Source organism: Hylobates moloch, unplaced genomic scaffold (genome assembly GCF_009828535.3).
Source record: "Hylobates moloch isolate HMO894 unplaced genomic scaffold, HMol_V3 SCAFFOLD_5, whole genome shotgun sequence".
NCBI classification, from domain to species: domain Eukaryota; kingdom Metazoa; phylum Chordata; class Mammalia; order Primates; family Hylobatidae; genus Hylobates; species Hylobates moloch.
The window spans coordinates 113805117-113827048 of record NW_026652280.1 but is presented as its reverse complement, the minus strand read 5'-3'; the positions used below and the strand labels follow the sequence as shown (position 1 = coordinate 113827048).

Genomic DNA, 21932 nt, shown 5'->3' with positions numbered 1-21932 from the left:
GGTTCAAGCAATTCTCCTGCGTTAGCCTCCTGAGTAGCTGGGATGACAGGCATGTGCCACCACGCCCAGCTAATTTTTGCATTACTAGTAGAGATGGGGTTTCACCATATTGGCCAAGCTAGTCTTGAACTCCTGACCTCAGGTGATCCACCCACCTTGGCCTTCCAAAAGTGCTGGGATTACAGGCGTGAGCCACCGAGCTCAGCCTGAAGCATTTTTTTTTTTAAATAAAGGGCATCAGGACTCTTAAAGCTTAGCATCCTGTTCAAATATAATCAAACTTGAAGTCTCATCTGAGTCAATCAGTTATTCGTTCATTTAATGAATATTTTTAATATCGAGGTACATGCCAGATAATGAAGAGGAGGGGTGTTACAGAAGTATACAACAAATTGTATCATTCAGCGATCCTTTATCCTAGTGGGGAAGATGACTATACAGATAATTACAACTTAAGGCCATTTTTTGGATAAGAAACATAAAAGTGGTACAAACAAAAGTTCAAGGAGGCAAAGAGCACTTCTTGTTCTGGTTATACGGATAGCCTTCATGGAGAAAGTGACAACTGGGTTGGGTCTTGAAGATGTCTACAGGTAGAGCCTCAGAAAAAGCAATATGAAACATAGAGAACAGTAGGAGGAGGGCAGCTTTACTGACTAGCTCGATTTTACTAGAGCATTGGGATTGTAGAAGAGAATCATGATTTATTAAGTCTATATAGGGCAGTTAGGGCCAGATACTGGGGAAATCTGAATATCAGACTGAAAGTCAGTCTTTATTTGATGAACAGTAGGGAGCCGCTGAAGGTTTTTTTTAAAAACAACCTTATTAAGGTAGTGCTGATGTACAATAAACTACACATTTCAAAGTATACAATTTGATAAGTTGGTGTGAAATCATCACCCATAAAATCACCACAATCAAGATAATGAACATATCTAATCACACTCAAAAGTTCCACTGAAGGACGTTAAGAGAATGGCATTCAAAGCAATGCTTTTGGGAAGTTATTTCTTGATTTAAAAAAATAAATGCCCCCTTCTGGTAAGATGTTTAAGTCTTGTAATCTTCATTGGTATGTTAAATTTAAAAATGAATGACACCATATCTAAAAATGAATCAAAACAATAGACAAAGAAACCACAGCTTTGATCAATCTGATGGCAGTATATAGGACAGACTGGAATGGAGCAGGAACAGAACAATCTATTGAAAGCCTAAGTAGGAGGCTTTATTAATAGTCCAGGCAGTTGCTAATAAATCTGGTAGAAGAACCAGGACAAAAAGGAAGTAACAAATGAGAGAAACTAGTTGGGTGAGTTGGACTGGAAAGAGAGAGACAAGGTAAAAATGACTGAAGTTTTGAGCTAGTTGTATGGCAAACAGGGAGAGTATTGGGATAAGAAAGGTACACATAAATAATAAGCATCTGTGGGTATGGAATTGAGAAGGGAAACAAATCATATTTAGGAATCACTCATATTGATGTGAAAGTAAAGCCATTAAGAGTGGTATGCATCTGTGAGAGACAGGGTTAATGGAGACAGAAAAAAGTCAAGCTAGAACCTTATGAACTGCATAACATAGAATTCCAAATTGCTAATGGCACAGTATTTAAAATATACCAAGCACTCACCCTTTACAAAGTGTATTTGTTTTATTTATCTCTCACAAAAATCTTATTAATAAGTTACCAAATCATCTCTATTTTACAAATGTAGAAACTAAGATACAGAAGAATTATGTCTCTTGCCCAGTGTCACATAATTAGCCTATGGTGAAACTAAAGTGTTAAAATCAGGCAATCTGAATCCATTTTTAATTCCTGGGTTACAATGTCTTCTTCCTGCAGCCCAATCACTTAAGCTCTCCTAAGATAGAGTCTCCTAAAATACATAACACCTAGGCCAGAGCTGCTTAATGCATTTGCCTAGTATAATCCCCGTGGGCACCATATCTTCAAATCTCAAGATAATGCAGTATACTTGGAACTGTTTTATGAGCAACATAGGATAAAACTGGGAGCTGGAATTATTCAATTTAGATTGAATTTGCTGAAACTTAGTTCAAATGCATAGACCGAAGTTTATTTCATAAAACAGAATAGTAACAAAGTAAAAATTTTGCTTTTGCCTATGAAGTCAAATATCACAAAACTCATCATCTTGAGTTTATAGTAACATAAGGGACAAAGGAGTACAAGTTTCTTAACTGGTAGCCAAAAATATAATTTCTACTAAAGAGAAACAGGACACATCATTTATGGATTATTAACCTGTTGTGATTTAACTAGGAATAGAGGAAAAAGCATAACTTTGTTTTCATTTTTTTTTTTTTTTGAGACAGTTTCGCTTTTGTAGCCCAGGCTGGAGTGCAATGGCATGATCTCAGTTCACTGCAACCTCCACCTCCCAGGTTCAAGTGATTCTCCTGCCTCAGCCTCCTGTGTAGCTGGGATTACAGGCACGTGCCACCAAGCCTGGCTAATTTTTTGTATTTTTAGTAGAGACAGGGTTTCACCATGTTGGCCAGGCTGGTCTCAAACTCCTAACCTCAGGTGATCCACCCGCCTTGGCCTCCCAAAGTGCTGGGATTACAGGCATGATCCACCACGCCTGGCCAAAACATAACTTTAAAAAGCAAAAATATATTAACAGCACTACATATTTACTTCTCTGCATTGAGAGGAGACACATAGATGGCTGGCTGATAGAGGGGAAGTGGTTAGTTTTGTTAAACTTTAGCCAAAGTTATTAATGCTGCTTTTCATGAATCACTGTAGCAATGCCTTTCTTCTTAATATTCAGGAAAGTAGTCTGGTTTTTGGAGTCTCTATCTGATGACTGCCTACTAATCTATTAGATCATTAAGGACTATTTTGAGATACAAATCATAAGCTTTGCTTCCAATCACTCTCACTTGTAGGGCCAGAGAAATGGACTACTCAGGAGCTACAGAGCTCTCTGATCGGTTGAAGACCCAGAGAAACTGTGGATTATGCAAGAACTAACAAACATATGGAGACTAAGTTCCCAAAGAACAGTTAAATATCTTTGAGTTTAAACCCTATCTACAGCTGTGTTTGCTGGAATTGTCAGGACTGTAATAGAGTTTCAGTTACCAAGGAGAAATGTTGATTTAGAGAAGGGGTCAGCCAACTTTTTCTGTAAAGGGCCAGCTAGTAAATATTTTGGACTTAACCAGCCATATGGTCTTCTATAATCATTCAACTCTGCCATTGTAGCACAAAAGCAACCATGGACAATATGTAAACAAGTGAATGTTGCTCTATTCCAATAAAACTTTATTTACGAAATAAGACAGCAAGCCAGATTTGACGTGTGGGTTGTAATTTGTCAATCTATTCTCTATAGTGATGGCTGTCACACTCTATATGTACATCAGAATCACCTATGGAACTAGTTTAAAAGGTAGGTTGCTAGGCTCCAGCCTACCCCTACAGAATCAGAATCTCTAGGAATGCGAATCAGCAGTTTAATAAGGTCTACAAGTGGTGTGTGAACCACACTTTTAAAGCTTTGTGCTATGCAGCTAGCTTCATCTAAGCTGGGGTGGCCTTGCCGTCCTAGATGTGGGCCAGCACTTCCTGCATCCTGTGGCAGTAAAAATGGAGTAACTTTTATTTTCTTTGACCTTCCTAGTAGAAACAACTGTTTTTGTTTGTTTGTTTTTTGCTTCCAACCTCTAAAATGCATAAAATAGTCCTTCTCAGGTGAAATTAACATGAAGTTTAGGGATGATTTTGAACGAAAATGCTCAACTTAAAATAACAAGATTTTAGGCCGGGCGAGGTGGCTCAAGCCTGTAATCCCAGCACTTTGGGAGGCCAAGGGGGTCGAATCACGAGGTCAGGAGATCCAGACCATCCTGGCTAACACGGCAAAACCCCATCTCTACTAAAAATACAAAAAATTAGCCAGGTATTTAAGGTAGCATGTAGTGGTGGCGGGCGCCTGTAGTCCCAGCTACTCAGGAGGCTGAGGCAGGAGAATGGCGTGAAACGGGGAGGTGGAGCTTGCAGTGAGCTGAGATCGCACCACTGCACTACAGCCTGGGTGACAGAGTGAGACTCTGTCTAAAAAAAAAAAAAAAAAAAGATTTTTCAACCAAAAAGCTTCCTGAAATCCTTTACATTGCAAAATTAGTAGGCACAATTCTTACCAAAGGACATGGCTACATCTGAAGAAATAGTTTCCATTGTTCTCCCTTTCTCTCAAAATACCTCCAGCAAAGGCCTGCCCTGTAGCTTATAATTCCACTACTAACAAGTCATTACTTTGTGTCTGGGGGTCTTTGCTTCAACAGAACCTCATTAAAACTCATGTGAAAACAGAAAGTAGAAAATCTCTGTAGTTTGCATTAAGTTGACAAAACAAAACAAAAACCAACTCTGTAGGCCTCTGGCAGCTGCTCCCAACTTTAACAATCAGTAAAAAATGACTTATTCAGCTAAGTTCAGTTCTGATACAATGAAAAAAGTGTTTTTTTATTTGTTTGTTTGAATTCCCAGGAATCAATCACCCAGTCAACAAGGAAGTGATGTTCAGTCTCGTGAATAGCTCCTCCTCTTCAGCTCTCCAGATTTTCCTAGGAAAGACAGAGAAAATCCTACAGTCAAAGGAATTGCTTTCAGGAACTTCCTAAGAAACCAGGAAATGATCTGCAGATAGCTCCAGGAAATGTAGCTCTTATTAAGGCTTTCACTGACCCTGTAAATGGAAAGGAGTGCTCTATGACAGCATAAGTTCTGATGATTACTAAAACATGGGCTTAGAATACCTTCTATAGTTACCACTACAGCAAAGATTGTTTTTTCTTAGATACTATTAAGGTGATTCTAACTTCCCTAACACACACATAAAGATGTTAGGAAAAAAAGACCCAGAAATTTACAAGGGAACAGGGTGAAGCCAGGCTGAAATTAGAACTCTACCATGAATATACTTTATAGATGATTATGTGTAGGAAATGAAGATTAGCTTTACAGTAGTCAGCAGTCAATATTTAAGGTAGCATGACTCTGGAGTCCAACATCCACAGGCTGAGCTTCTGTCTGCTCCATTTTTCCATGGCAAGAAAATCTAGGCATTTTCAGCAAAATAGGGAAGCATGTTTTCCCATTGGTTTCCAATTTACAAAAAGGGTCATGAATTGGAATCCCAGGTATTAGTACAAAAACAGTGCAAATACCTAGCAAAACCAGGAGCCCCAACACACTTACCCAACCTCCCTGGCCCTGGATGAACTCCCGGATGGCTGGGTTCCCATTGATCATACCCGTCATGGGGATAGCCACCTGTCCCACTACTTCAGGAGCAATGTGAGCCATATACTCAAGAAGTTTCACTGACACTGCTAGAAAGGCTCTCTCATGAGCTAAGCTGGAATCCTGAGCACACCAGGTCTTGCTGAGAGATTCCACTGTGTTCTGGAGTATAGCTCCTGCCTGAGGAAAGACAAAGGAAACATCAACAGAGTATCACTCAAAAAGTGCAGGAGGCTGCAGGTGCAGGAATCCAGTAAAGCAATTGTTTCTTAGAGTGCCAAATGTGCAATTGGTGGTAACTAAGGAAATCTTAGAGGGTGGATGGATAATCTTTTCTCGTTTTAATATTTTGTTATCTTTTTTTTTAAGTTTTTAAAAAACCAAGATAAGTGGTTCATCTTTATTATAAAAAGTGGCATTGGCCAATTTACCAAGTCACAAAGTCTTTTTTTTAATTTTATTATTATTATACTTTAAGTTTTAGGGTACATGCGCACAACGTGCAGGTTTGTTACATATGTATCCATGTGCCATGTTGGTGCGCTGCACCCATTAACTTGTCATTTAGCATTAGGTATATCTCCTAATGCTGTCCCTCCCCTCTCCCCCCACCCTACAACAGTCCCCGGAGTATGATGTTCCCCTTCCTGTGTCCATGTGTTCTCATTGTTCGATTCCCACCTATGAGTGAGAACATGCGCTGTTTGGTTTTTTGTCCTAGTGATAGTTTGCTGATAATGATGGCTTCCAGTTTCATCCATGTCCCTACAAAGGACATGATTTTTTATGGCTGCATAGTATTCCATGGTGTATATGTGCCACATTTTCTTAATCCAGTCTATCATTGTTGGACATTTAGGTTGGTTCCAAATCTTTGCTATTATGAATACTGCCACTATAAACATATGTGTGCATGTGTCTTCATAGCAGCATGATTTATAATCCTTTGGGTATATATCCAGTAATGGGATGGCTGGGTCAAATGGTATTTCTAGTTCTAGATCCCTGAGGAATCGCCACAGTGACTTCCACAATGGCTGAACTAGTTTACAGTCCCACCAACAGTGTAAAAGTGTTCCTATTTCTCCACATCCTCTCCAGCACCTGTTGTTTCCTGAATTTTTAATGATCGCCATTCTAAATGGTGTGAGATGGTTTTGATTTGCATTTCTCTGATGGCCAGTGATGATGAGCATTTTTTCATCTGTTTTTTTGCTGCATAAATGTCTTCTTTTGAGAAGTGTCTGTTCATATCCTTTGCCCACTTTTTGATGGGGTTTTTTTTTTTTCTTATAAATTTGTTCGAGTTCATTGTAGATTCTGGATATTAGCCCTTTGTCAGATGAGTAGGTTGCAAAAATTTTCTCCCATTCTGTAGGTTGCCTGTTCACTCTGATGATAGTTCCTTTTGCTGTGCAGAAGCTCTTTAGTTTAATGAGATCCCATTTGTCAATTTTGGCTTTTGTTGCCATTGCTTTTGGTGTTTTAGCCCATGCCTATGTCCTGAATGGTATTGCCTAGGTTTTCTTGTAGGATTTTTATGGTTTTAGGTCCAACATTTAAGTCTTTAAGCCATCTTGAATTAATTTTTGTATAAGGTGTAAGGAAGGGATCCAGTTTCAGCTTTCTACATATGGCTAGCTAGTTTTCCCAGCACCATTTATTAAATAGGGAATCCTTTCCTCATTGCTTGTTTTTGTCAGGTTTGTCAAAGATCAGATAGTTGTAGATATGTGGCATTATTTCCGAGGGCTCTGTTCTGTTCCATTGATCTATGTCTCTGTTGTGGTACCAGTACCATGCTGTTGTGGTTACTGTAGCCTTGTAGTATAGTTTGATGTCAGGTAGCGTGATGCCTCCAGCTTTGTTCTTTTGGCTTAGGATTGACTTGGCGATGCGGGCTGTTTTTTGGTTTCATATGAACTTCAAAGTAGTTTTTTCCAATTCTGTGAAGAAAGTCATTGGTAGCTTGATGGGGATGGCATTGAATCTATAAATTACCTTGGGCACTATGGCCATTTTCACAATATTCATTCTTCCTACCCATGAGCATGGAATGTTCTTCCATTTGTTTGTATCCTCTTTTATTTCATTGAGCAGTCATTTGTAGTTCTCCTTGAAGAGGTCCTTCACATCCCTTGGAAGTTAGATTCCTAGGTATTTTATTCTCTTTGAAGCAATTGTGAATGGGAGTTCACTCATGATTTGGCTGTCTGTTTGTCTGTTATTGGTGTATAAGAATGCTTGTGATTTTTGTACATTGATTTTGTATCCTGAGACTTTGCTGAAGTTGCTTATCAGCTTGAGGAGATTTTGGGCTGAGATGATGGGGTTTTCTAGATATACAATCATGTCATCTGCAAACAGGGACAATTTGACTTCCTCTTTTCCTAATTGAACACCCTTTATTTCCTTCTCCTGCCTGATTGCCCTGGCCAGAACTTCCAACACTATGTTGAATAGGAGTGGTGAGAGAGGGCATCCCTGTCTTGTGCCCATTTTCAAAGGGAATGCTTCCAGTTTTTACCCATTCAGTATGATATTGGCTATGGGTTTGTCATAGATAGCTCTTATTATTTTGAGATACGCCCCATCAATATCTAATTTATTGAGAATTTTTAGCATGAAGGTTGTTGAATTTTGTCAAAGGCCTTTTCTGCATCTGAGATAATCATGTGGTTTTTATCTTTGGTTCTGTTTATATGCTGGATTACATTTATTGATTTGCATATGTTAAACCAGCCTTGCATCCTAGGTATGAAGCCCACTTGATCATGGTGGATAAGCTTTTTGATGTGCTGCTGGATTTGGTTTGCCAGTATTTTATTGAGGATTTTTGCATTGATGTTCATCAAGGGTATTGGTCTAAAATTCTCTTTTTTGGTTGTGTTTCTGCCAGGCTTTGGTATCAGGATGATGCTGGCCTGATAAAATGTGTTAGGGAGGATTCCCTCTTTTTCTATTGATTGGAATAGTTTCAGAAGGAATGGTACCAGCTCCTCTTTGAACCTCTGGTAGAATTCGGCTGTGAATCCATCTGGTCCTGCACTTTTTTTGGTTGGTAAGCTATTGATTATTGCCTCAATTTCAGCGCCTATTATTGGTCTATTCAGAGATTCAACTTCTTCCTGGTTTAGTCTTGGGAGGATGTATGTGTCGAGGAATTTATCCATTTCTTCTAGATTTTCTAGTTTATTTGCATAGAGGTGTTTGTAGTATTCTCTGATGGTAGTTTGTATTTCTGTGGGATCGGTGGTGATATCCCCTTTATCGTTTTTTAGTGCATCTATTTGAGTCTTCTCTCTTTTCTTCTTTGTTAGTCTTGCTAGTGGTCTATCAATTTTGTTGATCTTTTCAAAAAACCAGCTCCTGGATTCATTAATGTTTTGAAGGGTTTTTTGTGTCTCTATTTCCTTCAGTTCTGCTCTGATCTTAGTTATTTCTTGCCTTCTTCTAGCTTTTGAATGTGTTTGCTCTTGCTTTTCTAGTTCTTTTAATTGTGATGTTAGGGTGTCAATTTTAGATCTTTCCTGCTTTCTCCTGTGGGCATTTAGTGCTATAAATTTCCCTCTACACACTGCTTTGAATGTGTCCCAGAGATTCTGGTATGTTGTGTCTTTGTTCTTGTTGGTGTCAAAGAACATCTTTATTTCTGCCTTCATTTTGTTATGTACCCAGTATTCATTCAGGAGCAGATTGTTCAGTTTCCATGTAGTTGAGCAGTTTTGAGTGAGTTTCTTAATCCTGAGTTCTAGTTTGATTGCACTGTGATCTGAGAGACAGTTTGTTACAATTTCTGTTCTTTTACATTTGCTGAGGAGTGCTTTACTTCCAACTATGTGGTCAATTTTGGAGTAGGTGTGTGTGGTGCTGAAAAGAATGTATATTCTGTTGATTTGGGGTGGAGAGTTCTGTAGATGTCTATTAGGTCAGCTTGGTGCAGAGCTGAGTTCAATTCCTGGGTATCCTTGTTAACTTTCTGTCTCACTGATCTGTCTAATGTTGACAGTGGGGTGTTAAAGTCTCCCATTATTATTGTGTGGGAGTCTAAGTCTCTTTGTAAGTCACTAAGGACTTGCTTTATGAATCTGGGTGCTCCTGTATTGGGTGCAAATATGTTTAAGATAGTTAGCTCTTCTTGTTGAATTGATCCCTTTACCATTATGTAATGGCCTTCTTTGTCTCTTTTGATCTTTGTTGGTTTGAAGTCTGTTTCATCAGAGACTAGGATTGCAACCCTGCCTTTTTTCATTTTCCATTTGCTTGGTAGATCTTCCTCCATCCCTTTATTTTGAGCCTATGTGTGTCTCTGCACGTGAGATGGGTTTCCTGAATACAGCACACTGATGGGTCTTGACTCTTTATCCAACTTGCCAGTCTGTGTCTTTTAATTGGAGCATTTAGCCCATTTACATTTAAAGTTAATATTGTTATGTGTGAATTTGATCCTGTCATTATGATGTTAGCTGGTTATTTTGCTCATTAGTTGATGCAGTTTCTTCCTAGCCTTGATGGTCTTTACACTTTGGCATGTTTTTTCAGTGACTGGTAGCAGTTGTTCCTTTCCATGTTTAGTGCTTCCTTCAAAAGCTCTTTTAGGGCAGGCCTGGTGGTGACAAAATCTCTCAGCATTTGCTTGTCTGTAAAGTATTTTATTTCTCCTTCACTTATGAAGCTTAGTTTGGCTGGATATGAAATTCTGGGTTGAAAATTCTTTTAAGAATGTTGAATATTGGTCCCCACTCTCTTCTGGCTTGTAGAGTTTCTGCTGAGAGATCAGCTGTTAGTCTGATGGGCTTCCCTTTGTGGGTAACCCGACCTTTCTGTCTGGCTGCCCTTAACATTTTTTCCTTCATTTCAACTTTGGTGAATCTGACAATTGTGTGTCTTGGGAGTCGCTCTTCTCGAGGAGTATCTTTGTGGCGTTCTCTGTATTTCCTGAATTTGAATGTTGGCCTGCCTTGCCAAATTGGGGAAGTTCTCCTGGATAATATCCTGCAGAGTGTTTTCCAGCATGGTTCCATTCTCCCCGTCACTTTCAGGTACACCAATCAGACGTAGATTTGGTCTTTTCACACAGTCCCATATTTCTTGGAGGCTTTGTTCGTTTCTTTTTATTTTTTTTCTCTAAACTTCTCTTCTCGCTTCATTTAATTCATTTGATCTTCCATCACTGATGCACTTTCTTCCAGTTGATCGCATCTGCTACTGAGGCTTCTGCATTTGTCACGTAGCTCTCGTACCTTGGTTTTCAGCTCCATCAGGTCCTTTAAGGACTTCTCTGCATTGGTTATTCTAGTTATCCATTTGTCTAATTTTTTGTCAAAGCTTTTAACTTCTTTGCCATTGGTTTGAATTTCCTCCTGTAGCTCGGAGCAGTTTGATCGTCTGAAGCCTTCTTCTCTCAACTCGTCAAAGTCATTCTCCATCCAGCTTTGTTCCATTGCTGGTGAGGAGCTGCATTCCTCTGGAGAAGGAGAGGCGCTCCAATTTTTAGAGTTTCCAGTTTTTCTGCTCTGTTTTTTTCCCATCTTTGTGGTTTTATCTACCTCTGGTCTTTGATGATGGTGACATACAGATGGGTTTTTGGTGTGGATGTCCTTTCTGTTTGTTAGTTTTCCTCCTAACAGACAGGACCCTCAGCTGCAGGTCTGTTGGAGTTTGCTAGAGGTCCACTCCAGACCCTGTTTGCCTGGGTATCGGCAGCAGTGGCTGCAGAACAGCGTATATTGGTGAACCACAAATGCTGCTGCCTGTTCATTCCTCTGGAAGTTTTGTCTCAGAGGCATACCCGGCCGTGTGAGGTGTCAGTCTGCCCCTACTGGGGGGTTCCTCTCAGGCTACTCGGGGGTCAGGGACCCACTTGAGGAGGCAGTCTGCCCGTTCTCAGATCCCAAGTGGCGTGCTGGTAGAACCACTACTCTCTTCAAAGATGTCAGAGAGGGACATTTAAGTCTGCAGAGGTTAGTGCTGTCTTTTTGTTTGTCTGTGCCCTGCCCCTAGAGGTGGAGCCTACAGAGGCAGGCAGGCCTCCTTGAGCTGTGGTGGGCTCCACCCAGTTCGAGCTTCCCGGCCGCTTCGTTTACCTAATCAAACAACTAACTCGGCAATGGTGACTGCCCCTCCCCCACCCTCGCTGCCGCCTTGCAGTGTGATCTCGGACTGCTGTGCTAGCAGTGAGCGAGACTCCGTGGGCGCAGGACCCTCCGAGCCAGGTGCAGGATATAATCTCCTGTTGTGCCGTTTTTTAAGCCCGTGGAAAAGCACAGTATTAGGGTGGGAGTGACCCAATTTTCCAGGTGCCATCTGTCACCCCTTTCTTTGACTAGGAAAGGGAATTCCCTGACCCCTTGTGCTTCCCAGGTGAGGTGATGCCTCGCCGTGCTTCGGCTCGCGCATGGTGCGCTGCACCCACTGTCCTGCACCTACTGTCTAGCACTCCCCAGTGAGATGAACCCGGTACCTCAGTTGGAAATGCAGAAATCACCCGTCTTCTGCGTCGCTCACTCTGGGAGCTGTAGACTGGAGCTGTTCCTATTCGGCCATCTTAATATTTTGTTATCTTAATGGGCACTTGAAAATACATAAGTAGTCCATCAAACCCATGATTTCAGGTATTATTGCTTAGGTTAAACAAAATGAATGAAAAATAATTTGAAAGAAAAATATTAAGTATGTGATAGTCCAGCTGGTTAAATCATAAAGGTATTGCTTGAATGACTAGAAAATGTCTGGGAAACTCTAAAGTAAAGGCCGGGCATGGTGGTTCATGCCTGTAATCCCAGCATTTTGGGAGGCCGAGGCTGGCAGATCACCTGAGGTCAGGAGTTCAAGACCAGCCTGGCCAACATGGTGAAACCCTGTCTCTACTAAAAATATAAAAATTAGCCAAGCATGGTGGTGCAGGCCTGTAATCCCAGCTACTCAGGAGGCTGAGGCAGCAGAATCACTTGAACCTGGGAGGCGAAGGTTGAAGTGAGCCAAGATCATGCCACTGCACTCCAGCCTGGGCAACAGAGCAAGACTCCATCTCAAATAAAAAAAAGACCGAGTGCAGTGGTTCACACCTGTAATTGCAACACTTTGGGAGACGAAAGTGGGAGGATCACATGAGGTCAGGAGTTCAAGACTAGCCTGGGCAACATATTGAGAACCTGTTTCTATGAAAAATTCTAAAAAGTAGCTAGGCATGGTGGCACATGCCTGTAGTCCCAACTACTTATGAAGCTGAGGTGGGAGGATCACTTAAGCCTATGAGATTGAGGCTGCAGTGAGCTATCATTGAGCCACTACACTCCAGCCTAGGCGACAGAGAAAGACTGTCTCAAAAATAGTTATTAATTAGAATTAATAATAAAATAATAATAATTAATTAAAATATTGAGTAGCTCTTCCTTTTCCTCTTTCCTTTTCAAAAATGGGATCTAAAAGCCATTAGGTGGGTCCAAGCAAGATCTGTGGGGATTTAGGGGGGCCAAGGTCGTCAGAGCTGCATGTCAGAACTGCATATCAGAGCCCAAACAAGCTGAAAAGGATATCCATGTGGGAGGGCACCTAGATCTTGATTTCTAAATATCATTCTCCATTAAAAGAAACCAGAGGCCGGGTGCAGTGGCTCAGGCCTGTAATCCCAGCACTTTGGGAGGCCAAGGCAGGCAGATCACGAGGTCAGCAGTTCAAGACCAGTCTGGCCAACATAGTGAAACCCCGTCTCTACTAAAAATACAAAAAATTAGCTGGGTGTGGTGGTGTGCACCTGTAATCCCAGCTACTCGGGAGGCTGAGGCAGGAGAATCACGTGAACCTGGGAGGCAGAGGTTGAAGTGAGCCAAGATCACGCCATTGCACTCCAGCCAGGGTGACGGCGCAAGACTCCGTCTCAAAAAAAAAGGCAGGCAGTGGCTCACACCTGTAATCCTAGCTCTTTGGGAGGCCGAGGTGGGCGGATTGCCTGAGCTCAGGGAGTTCGCAACCAGCCTGGGCAACATGGTAAAACCCCGTCTCTACTAAAATACAAAAAATAAAAAATAAAAAAAATAAGCCAGGCATAGCAGTGTGTGCCTGTAGTCCCAGCTACTCAGGAGGCTGAGGCAGAAGAATTGCTTGAATCCGAGAGGCGGGGGTTGCAGTGAGCCGAGATCGTGCCACTGCACTCCAGCCTGGCAACAGAGTGAGACCCTGTCTCAAAAAATAAAAGAAACCAGAGCTCTCTGGAGAATGGTTGATTTCAGTTTGGGGCTAGGGAAGTATAAGATCTTCTGTCAGAAATTAAGGAAGTACTCAAATAATAATAGAGACACATCAAAGAGATGCAGTCTAAAGTGAAAGGACTCCCACTAGCTAAAACTAGGATGATTTGAGCATCTAAATTAGTAATGATGTTAACAGATTATAATCCACCCAATAAAGTAGGAATTCATGGTCCAATGCTGATAAGAAATGAATGCAATGAAATTTTGATGAGATGTGGGATATTTACATAGTTTCAAAGTACCTCTCCATAAAATACTTATTAATTACAAAGGGGAAAAGAGTAACTTTATAGAGGAGAAGCCTTACAGACACCATCTTAAGTGATTAAAGTTAACAACATCAATACTGGGATAAAATAAAATCTTGTGCCAATTGATGCAATGCACTGAGAACACAGCAATACTTCTGTGATATTCCTACCAAAGGTACATATCCTTAATTTATTCAAGAAGAAACATCAAACAAACCCAAGTTAAGGTACATTCAACAAGATAGACCATAGTCTTCAAGTGTCAAGGTCATGAAAATCAAGGAAAGACTAAGGAAAAATTCCAGATTGAAGGAAACTAAAGAGAAATCACAACTAAATGCAATATGTGACTCTGGCCTACAACTTTTTACTATAAATTACATTATCGGGACAAATGGCAAAACTTGAATGAGATCTAAGGATTAGATGATAATGAATCAATGTTAATTTCCTGGTTTTGATGGTTAGATTGTGATTATATTAGAGAATGTCCTTGTTTGAGGGAAGTATAAAAGTATTAGGGGTTGATGAAATATCATGTCAACTCCTTACTGTCAAATGATTCAAGAGAGAAATTATTTGTACTATCCTTGCAACCTTTCCCTGAGTTTAGGGCTGTTTCAAAATATATTTTTTTTTATTAAAACAAGTTCAAGTCAAATAATTTATTTATTTATTTATTTATTATTATTATTTTTTGGAGACAGAGTCTTGCTCTGTCACCCAGATTGGAGTGCAATGGCACCATCTCAGCTCACTGCAAACTCCGCCTCCCTGGTTCAAGCAATTCTCCTGTCTCAGCCTCTCAAGTAGCTGGGATTACAGTTGTGTGCCACCATGCCTGGCTAATTTTTGTATTTGTATGTATGTATGTATGTATGTATGTATGTATGTATGTATTTATTTATTTATTTATTTATTTATTTTGAGAGAGGGTCTTGCTCTGTTGCCCAGGTTGGAGTGCAGTGGCGAGATCTCAGTTCACTGCAACCTCCTTCTGCCTCCTGGGTTCAAGCGATTCTCCTACCTCAGCCTCCCGAGTAGCTGGGATTACAGGTGTGTGCCACCATGCCCAACTAATTTTTGTATTATTAGTAGAGACAGGGTTTCATTCTGTTGGCCAGCCTGGTCTCAAACTCCTGGCCTCAAAGAGTCTGCCCCTCTCGGCCTCCCAAAGTGCTGGAATTACAGGCATGAGCCACAGCACCCAGCCAAAAAAAAAATGTTTAATGAGAAAAAAAGTCAACTCAGTTATCAACTACCTAGGACAGCCTCAGGGCAAGCAACTGGGAGTAACAGGTCCAGCTCTGCCTGAATGTAGTGTAGGCACACTGCTCAAGCTGTGCATAGTAGGACAAATAAAGCATAACGGTTAAGAGTGTGGTTCTTTTTTTGAGACAGAGTCTTGCTCTGTCGCCCAGGCTGGAGAGCAGTGTCATGATCTCAGCTCACTGCAACCTCCACCTCCCGGGTTCAAGCGATTCTCCTGCCTCAGTCTCTCGAGTAGCTGGGATTACAGTCATGGGCCATCACACCCAGCTAATTTTTGTATTTTTAGTAGAGACAGGGATTCTCCATGTTGGCCAGGCTGCTGTTGAACTCCTCACGTCAAGTGATCCACCCAGCTAATTTTTGTATTTTTAGGTAGAGATGGGGTTTCACCATATCGGCCAGGCTGGCCTGGAACTCCTGACCTCAGGTGATCCACCCAGACGGGCCAGGCGCGGTGGCTCACCCCTGTAATCCCAGCACTTTGGGAGGCCGAGGCGGGTGGATCATCTGAGGTCAGGAGTTCCAGGCCAGCCTGGCCAACATGGTGAAACCCCATCTCTACTAAAAATACAAAAATTAGCTGGGCATAGTGGCGAGCGTCTGTAATCCCAGCTACTTGGGAGGCTGAGGCAGGAGAATCACTTGAACCTGGGAGGCAGAGGTTGCAGTGAGTCTGTCTCCAAAAAAAATTAAAAAAAGAAATTCTTATTGAGGACCTATTATATATAAGGCACTGTTATAGGTCGAGTGAATATGGCAGTGAACAAAACAGGTTAAATGTTTGCTTTTGTGGTGTTACATGCAGATGGGGAGAGGTTGCTGTGGCGATAATAGCTTCCATGATAACTCATACAGGGGAATAATAATTAAATGAGATAATAACCGCACATGGTAAGTGATAAGTTAATATTAGCTGTCATTGTTTATATACATCAGCAACATCTCCTAGACACTGCCTTATTGTCTTTACATCTAATACAGAGTCCAAGTGCTACTGCCAGTAATCAGCATTCTGATGAAAAGCCAGTGAGCTGCTGCAGGGTTTATCCCTCATTGCATCAAACTTGTAGACTGTCTGTCATTCCTGTATATACTTCACTGCTGGACCCTGGGGGAAAAAAGATGCCCACCCCCAACAAAATAAGTATTAAAATATGCATAGGCTGGGACCCGGCGTGGTGGCTCACACCTGTAATCCCGGCACTTTGGGAGGCTGAGGCAGGCAGATTGCCTGAGCTCAGAATTTTGAGACCAGCCTGGGCAACAGGGTGAAACCCCGTCTCTACTAAAATATAAAAAATAATTAGCTGGGTGTGACGGTGTGGTGCGCACCTGTAGTCCCAGCTACTTGGGAGGCTGAGGCAGGAAAATTGCTTGAACCCGGGAGTGGAGGTTGCAGTGAGCCGAGATCGTGCCACTGCACTCCGGCCTGGGTGACAGAGCGAGACTCCGTCTCAAAAAAAAAAAAAAAAAAGAAAAAAAGCATAGGCTGGGTGTGGTAGCTCACGCCTATAATCCCAGCACTTTGGGAGGCCGAGGTGAGTGCAATCACCTGAGCTCAGGCATTCAAGATCAGCCCGGGCAACATGGCAAAAACCCATCTCTACTAAAAATAAAAAATAAAAAAAAGATGGGCATGGTAGCACTTGCCTGAAGTCCCAGCTACTCAGGAGGCTGCAGTGGGAGGATCGCTTGAGCCCAGGAGGTGGAGGCTGCAGTGAGCTGAGATCACACCACTGCACTTGAGCCTGGGTGACACAGTAAGACCTTGTCTGGAAAAAAAAAAAGATACTACACTTTGCCAAGAATAAAGTGTTATAAATGTGCTCTATGCACACTAAGCACAGCTGTGATGAAGACCAAGTAGAGACAAACTGAAGGTTCATCAGCCTATGCCCCAAATTTTCCATCTCTGTACCACTTAGGTTTTAGCAATTGGAGAATTCTTGCTATACTTCCTTGGAATATAAGCCCCCAAATATTTTCATAGAACATTCCTAGTCATCGTAGTGTGGGAGTAGTAAGAAAAGGAAGTTTGAAATAGAAAAAAAAGCAGCAAACAATAGCATGAAGTAGAAACTTGACCTGTCCCTTAATGGTTTCTGCAATGACGTTTTTGGCAGAAGCTTCCAATTCTCCGTTGAACTGGTCACCCAACATCCGAAGGCGACCAGCAATGATAGTCACATCAAAAGAGCAAGGCTCTCCTACGACAGAGGGAACACATTTATTACAATGCTTGAAGCAATGGCAAGTCCCAGGAATCTGGGCAATGAGAAAAATTTGTCTTGTCTTTTAAATAATTTTCACATCATTATCTCCCAAGAGCTTAAATGTTCTGTCAACACCAATAGTCAGAGTTTCCCTTCATTGAGAACCTCTTTCCCTTTAGGTGTTACTGAAAACTTAGAGTTTGCCTTTTGAAACTTAAAGGAAATAAATAAAACATACTCCTTTTTTTTTTTGAGACCGAGTCTCTGTCACCCAGACTGGAGTGCAGTGGCGTGATCTCAGCTCACTGCAACCTCCACCTCCCAGGTTCAAGCAATTCTCGTGCCTCAGTCTCCCATGTAGCTGAGACTGCAGGTGTGAGCCACCACACCTGGCTAATTTTTCTATTTTTAGTAGAGATGGGGTTTCACCATGTTGGCCAGGCTGATCTCAAACCCCTGACCTCAGGTGATCCACCTGCCTTGGCCTCCCAAAGTGCTGGGATTACGGGAGTCAGTCACTGCGCCCGGCTGAAAACATACTCCTTCTGACCTGCAATCACCACCTAGGCCAGGAACCTTACCTGAATCCACTTCATCTACACAGCATAGGTTCCGGTTGGCAATCCGCAATGTTGGGCTCAAGAAGTCCATGAGTAGAGTGTTCACAATGCATTCCGTTTGTTCCTCAAAAGTTTGGGGGCTCTTCATTTTAGATATTTGCTGTCAAGTTTTGCTTTTCCACGAAACAAGCAGTTTTCAGCCCAGCAGTAAGTTAGAAACACTGGTAAATCAACAAATGTTTCTACCTCTTGTAGTTTCCTGACATGTAATCTTGGAACTTTTCCCACAAGCTTTCTTCAAACACAGCTGCTCAGAAAGGTGGGACTTCTTGGAAGGGATTACCTACTTGGAACTGGGGAGACTTTAAAGACTTTAGGTTCTCTATCTCAGACCACACCCTAACCACATAAAATTAATGCTTAACTTTTATAGTTAGGTAGCCAATCTAGAACGGAGTTCAGGAAGAGCCTCTGGAGTAATTTTATTAAGAAATACTTCCTTCTCTTCTCAGGTCCTGCATATGGTATAATTCAAAGGAAGGTTTTGAAGTTACAGTGGACCAGCGTTCAACTTCTGTTTATGGAATGTATTTGCCATAATCATATAATAATTATTTACTGAACAAGGAACTATAGTCGGCACTACAAGTAACATAGAAAAATGATACAGGCACAGTTACTGTGCTCATGAAGCTTACGCTTCAGCAGAAATGACAGATATTAAATGACTAATCACATAGTTATTTGTGCTATTGAGATCAGTGCACTTTGATCAGTGAAATGTAATAGGGAATCAAGCCTTTGATCAGTTTAATAGGGAAACAAACCTAGGGGACTGGGAAGGCTTCCTTAAAATAGTAGCATCTGAGATGAGCTCTGAGGAATAAGTAGGCATTCATTATGCAAAAAGGAGGCGTAACACTATTCTAGGTGGAGAGGTAGCAGATATAAAGTCTGGGAAGGCTAAAAAAAATGCCAACAACTTGGAGTTATAAATGGGGACAATAGAAAATATTTCACAGATAAATTATGAGGATTAAATAAGATAACATGTGGAATGGCCTAGCACTGTTTGGCATACAATGAATGTTAAATGTCCTCCTTTTAGCCCAAGACATAATGACCAGGAGGAAAGAGATCTGAGATTTTCTCTCTAGCAAAAGAATTTTCCTAACAGGGTTAGACTCCATCATTGTTTTAAGAGATCTCTTGATTGGACACTTATCTGTAGTGGTTGCCTTCTTAATGTAGCTAAACCTAGATTTTGTGTCTGGGTCTCAGAAGCAGCCACCAAACCTATCAGCAAAATTACCACTCAACCTGTCTGACCTGGTGAAGTTATTAATATTAACAGCTCCAACTAATAAGAGTCAAGCATAGGCCAGGCATGGTGGCTCACACCTGTAATCCCAGCACTTTTGGGAGGCCAAGGCGGGTTGATAACCTGAGGTCAGGAGTTCACAACCAGCCTGGCCAACATGGCAAAACCCATCTCTACTAAAAAATACAAAAATGAACTGGGCGTGGTGGTGCGTGCCTGTAATCCCAGCTACTCGGGAGGCCGAGGCATGAGAATCGCTTGAACCTGGGAGACAGAGGTTACGATGAGCCGAGATTATGCCACTGCACTCCAGCCTGGGTGACAGAGAAAGACTCTTGTCTCCAAAAAAAAAAAAAAAACAAAAAAAGATTCAAGCATAAACAGTAAGTCAGTTGTTCAGAATGGAATTTCTGTCTTGCAAAATATCAAAGCCAATCTTGTGTTTTCTGTTCCACTCTAAAACACATACAACTATACACACCTATTAAAATGGCCAAAATCCGGAACACTGGCAAAACCAAATGCTGGTGACAATGTGGGGCAGGAACTGTCATTCATTGCTGGTAGGAATGCAAAATGGTACAGCCACTTTGGAAGAGTTTAGCGGTTTCTCACAAAACTAAACATCCTCTTACCATATGATTTAGCAATTATACTCCTTGGTATCTACCCAAAGGAGCTGAAAACTTGTCTACACAAAAACTTGCACATGGTTGTTTATAGCAGCTTTATTCGTAACTGCCCAGACTTGGAAGCAACCAATATGTCCTTCAGTAGGTAAATGAATAAATAAACTGTGATACATACAGACAATAGACATTATTTAGTGCTAAAAAGAAATGAGCTGGCTGGGCGCAGTGGCTCACGCCTGTAATCCCAGCTACTCAGGAGGCTGAGGCAGGAGAATTGCTTGAACCTGGGAGGCAGAGGTGGCAGTGAGCTGAGAGGGCACCATGGCACTCCAACCTGGGTGACAGAGCGAGACTCTGTCTCAAAAAAAAAAAAAAAGAGCTATCAGGCCATGAAAAGATGAGGAGGAATTTGGGTGGTAATTGGACTTTGGGTAATAATTGATGAGGTAAGTTCGTCAGTTATAACAAATTGCACCACTTTGATTGAGGATGTTGATAACGGAGAAGACTATGCTTGTGTTGGGGCAGAGGGTATATGGGAAATCTCTGTACCTTTGTTTCAATTTTGCTTTGAAGCTAAAACTGCTCTTAAAAAGTCTTAATTTTTAAAAATGATCGTAAATTGCTTTTGGAGTAAGAACAAAAATTATGTTCCCATGTAGCTAAAGTGCTATTTTCATTTGTCATTATCTGTTGCTCATTCTCTCTAGAGGCAAAAGGGCTGAAACCTCCATTATTACTAAGTAGGCTTCAGACCTTTAACATCAGAAGGGCACTCAGAGAAAATTCTAGGCCAATCTCCTTTCACATTAGAGCTAGCCACTGACAGTTGAAGGATTCTAAAAAATACATTTGTGACATACTCCCAAAACAATATATAAAAAACAAAAATATTTATGAGACCATCCAGCTGGTATTAAATAGCTTGCCCAAGTTCACACATCAGTAAGTGGCAGAATAGAAATTTTAAACCAAGTCTGTCTTACATTAATCTCAAGCTTTTCCCACAGTAATAAACCACCTTCCTCATTTCACTATCAATATGCTTATGCCATCTTTGAAATCGAATTTTGAGTCGAGGGGTGGTGGCATGCACCTATAGTCCCAGCTACTCAGGAGGCTGAAGCAGGAGGATCACTTGAGCCCAGATCAAGGCTTCACTGAGCCATGATCACACCATTGCACTCCAGCCTGGATGACAAAACAAGACTCTGTCTCAAAAAAAAAAAAAAAAAAATCTAATTTTGACTCTTTGCATTGTCTTGTATAGTCAATGTTGTAAAGCTACAGAAACAGAGTACAGGCTGTCATTAGCAACGTGAAGTAAATTTTTTCCACGTTTGTTTACTTCTTCCAGACCTTCAATATAGCACCCTCCAAAATTATCCCTTTCCCTCAGCCCACATACCTTCACCCTTGCAGTTGTAATATTGTGCTCTTAATTATTACTGAAAAATGATGAGGCCAGAATTTTTTCACCATCACTTGTTTCTCTTGCCACCCTCTGACCACAATTTACATCCTTCCCCAAAAAGCTTTGTCTCATTATATCATTGGCTTAAAGTCCAGGATCTTGTCATCTGTACCAGATGTGCATGTGGATGAAGATCCTTGAGTGTAACTCCTCTCAACATGGAGACTTGTAACTAAGAAAACAAGTAATGTGTCCCCTCTCCCCTAAACATCCCATATCTAAGAAAGGAATAGAATACTTTTAACAGAACACCTGTTCAAAAATAGGGGTAATGGAAACACATCACAGTCACTGATTCATAACTATAAAATGATGGTAATATGCAAATTATTGCCTCTGCAGTGTTCCAAAACACTATTGTCTTTGTGGGACCTCATTACATACATAACATACTGTTTACCTGTCAACTAAGAATGACATTAGATGGCTGCTGTTCTAAGAGCACAGTATCGACTACCTTCATGGATTATAAAATATAAACATCTACTTATATCACATCATCAAACCCTGTGTCTGCAGAAGCTATACAGAGTTCCTAGCGGGGCAAATATTAAAGAATTAACTTCATAGTATACCTGAGCTTTAGTCATTTTGCTTATAAATTAGTAAAACCAGGCTACAGGAGAAATCAGTTCTTCATTGAGATAATCTTAAAAGTATATTTTCCAAA

At 41.2% G+C, this 21932-nt stretch overlaps 1 protein-coding gene across 1 annotated transcript; it reads right to left on the bottom strand.

The window, feature by feature from the left end:
• Positions 1 to 294: 294 nt before the first annotated feature.
• Positions 295 to 18190, bottom strand: BCL2L15 (BCL2 like 15). The gene is made up of 4 exons (XM_032154948.2): positions 17857 to 18190; positions 17148 to 17269; positions 5243 to 5467; positions 295 to 4608 (listed from the first exon to the last, which is right to left on the bottom strand). The coding sequence occupies exons 1-4, from the start codon at positions 17981 to 17983 to the stop codon at positions 4591 to 4593; spliced, it is 492 nt and encodes a 163-aa protein (XP_032010839.1). The 5' UTR covers positions 17984 to 18190; the 3' UTR covers positions 295 to 4590.
• Between the last annotated feature and the right edge of the window lie 3742 nt (positions 18191 to 21932).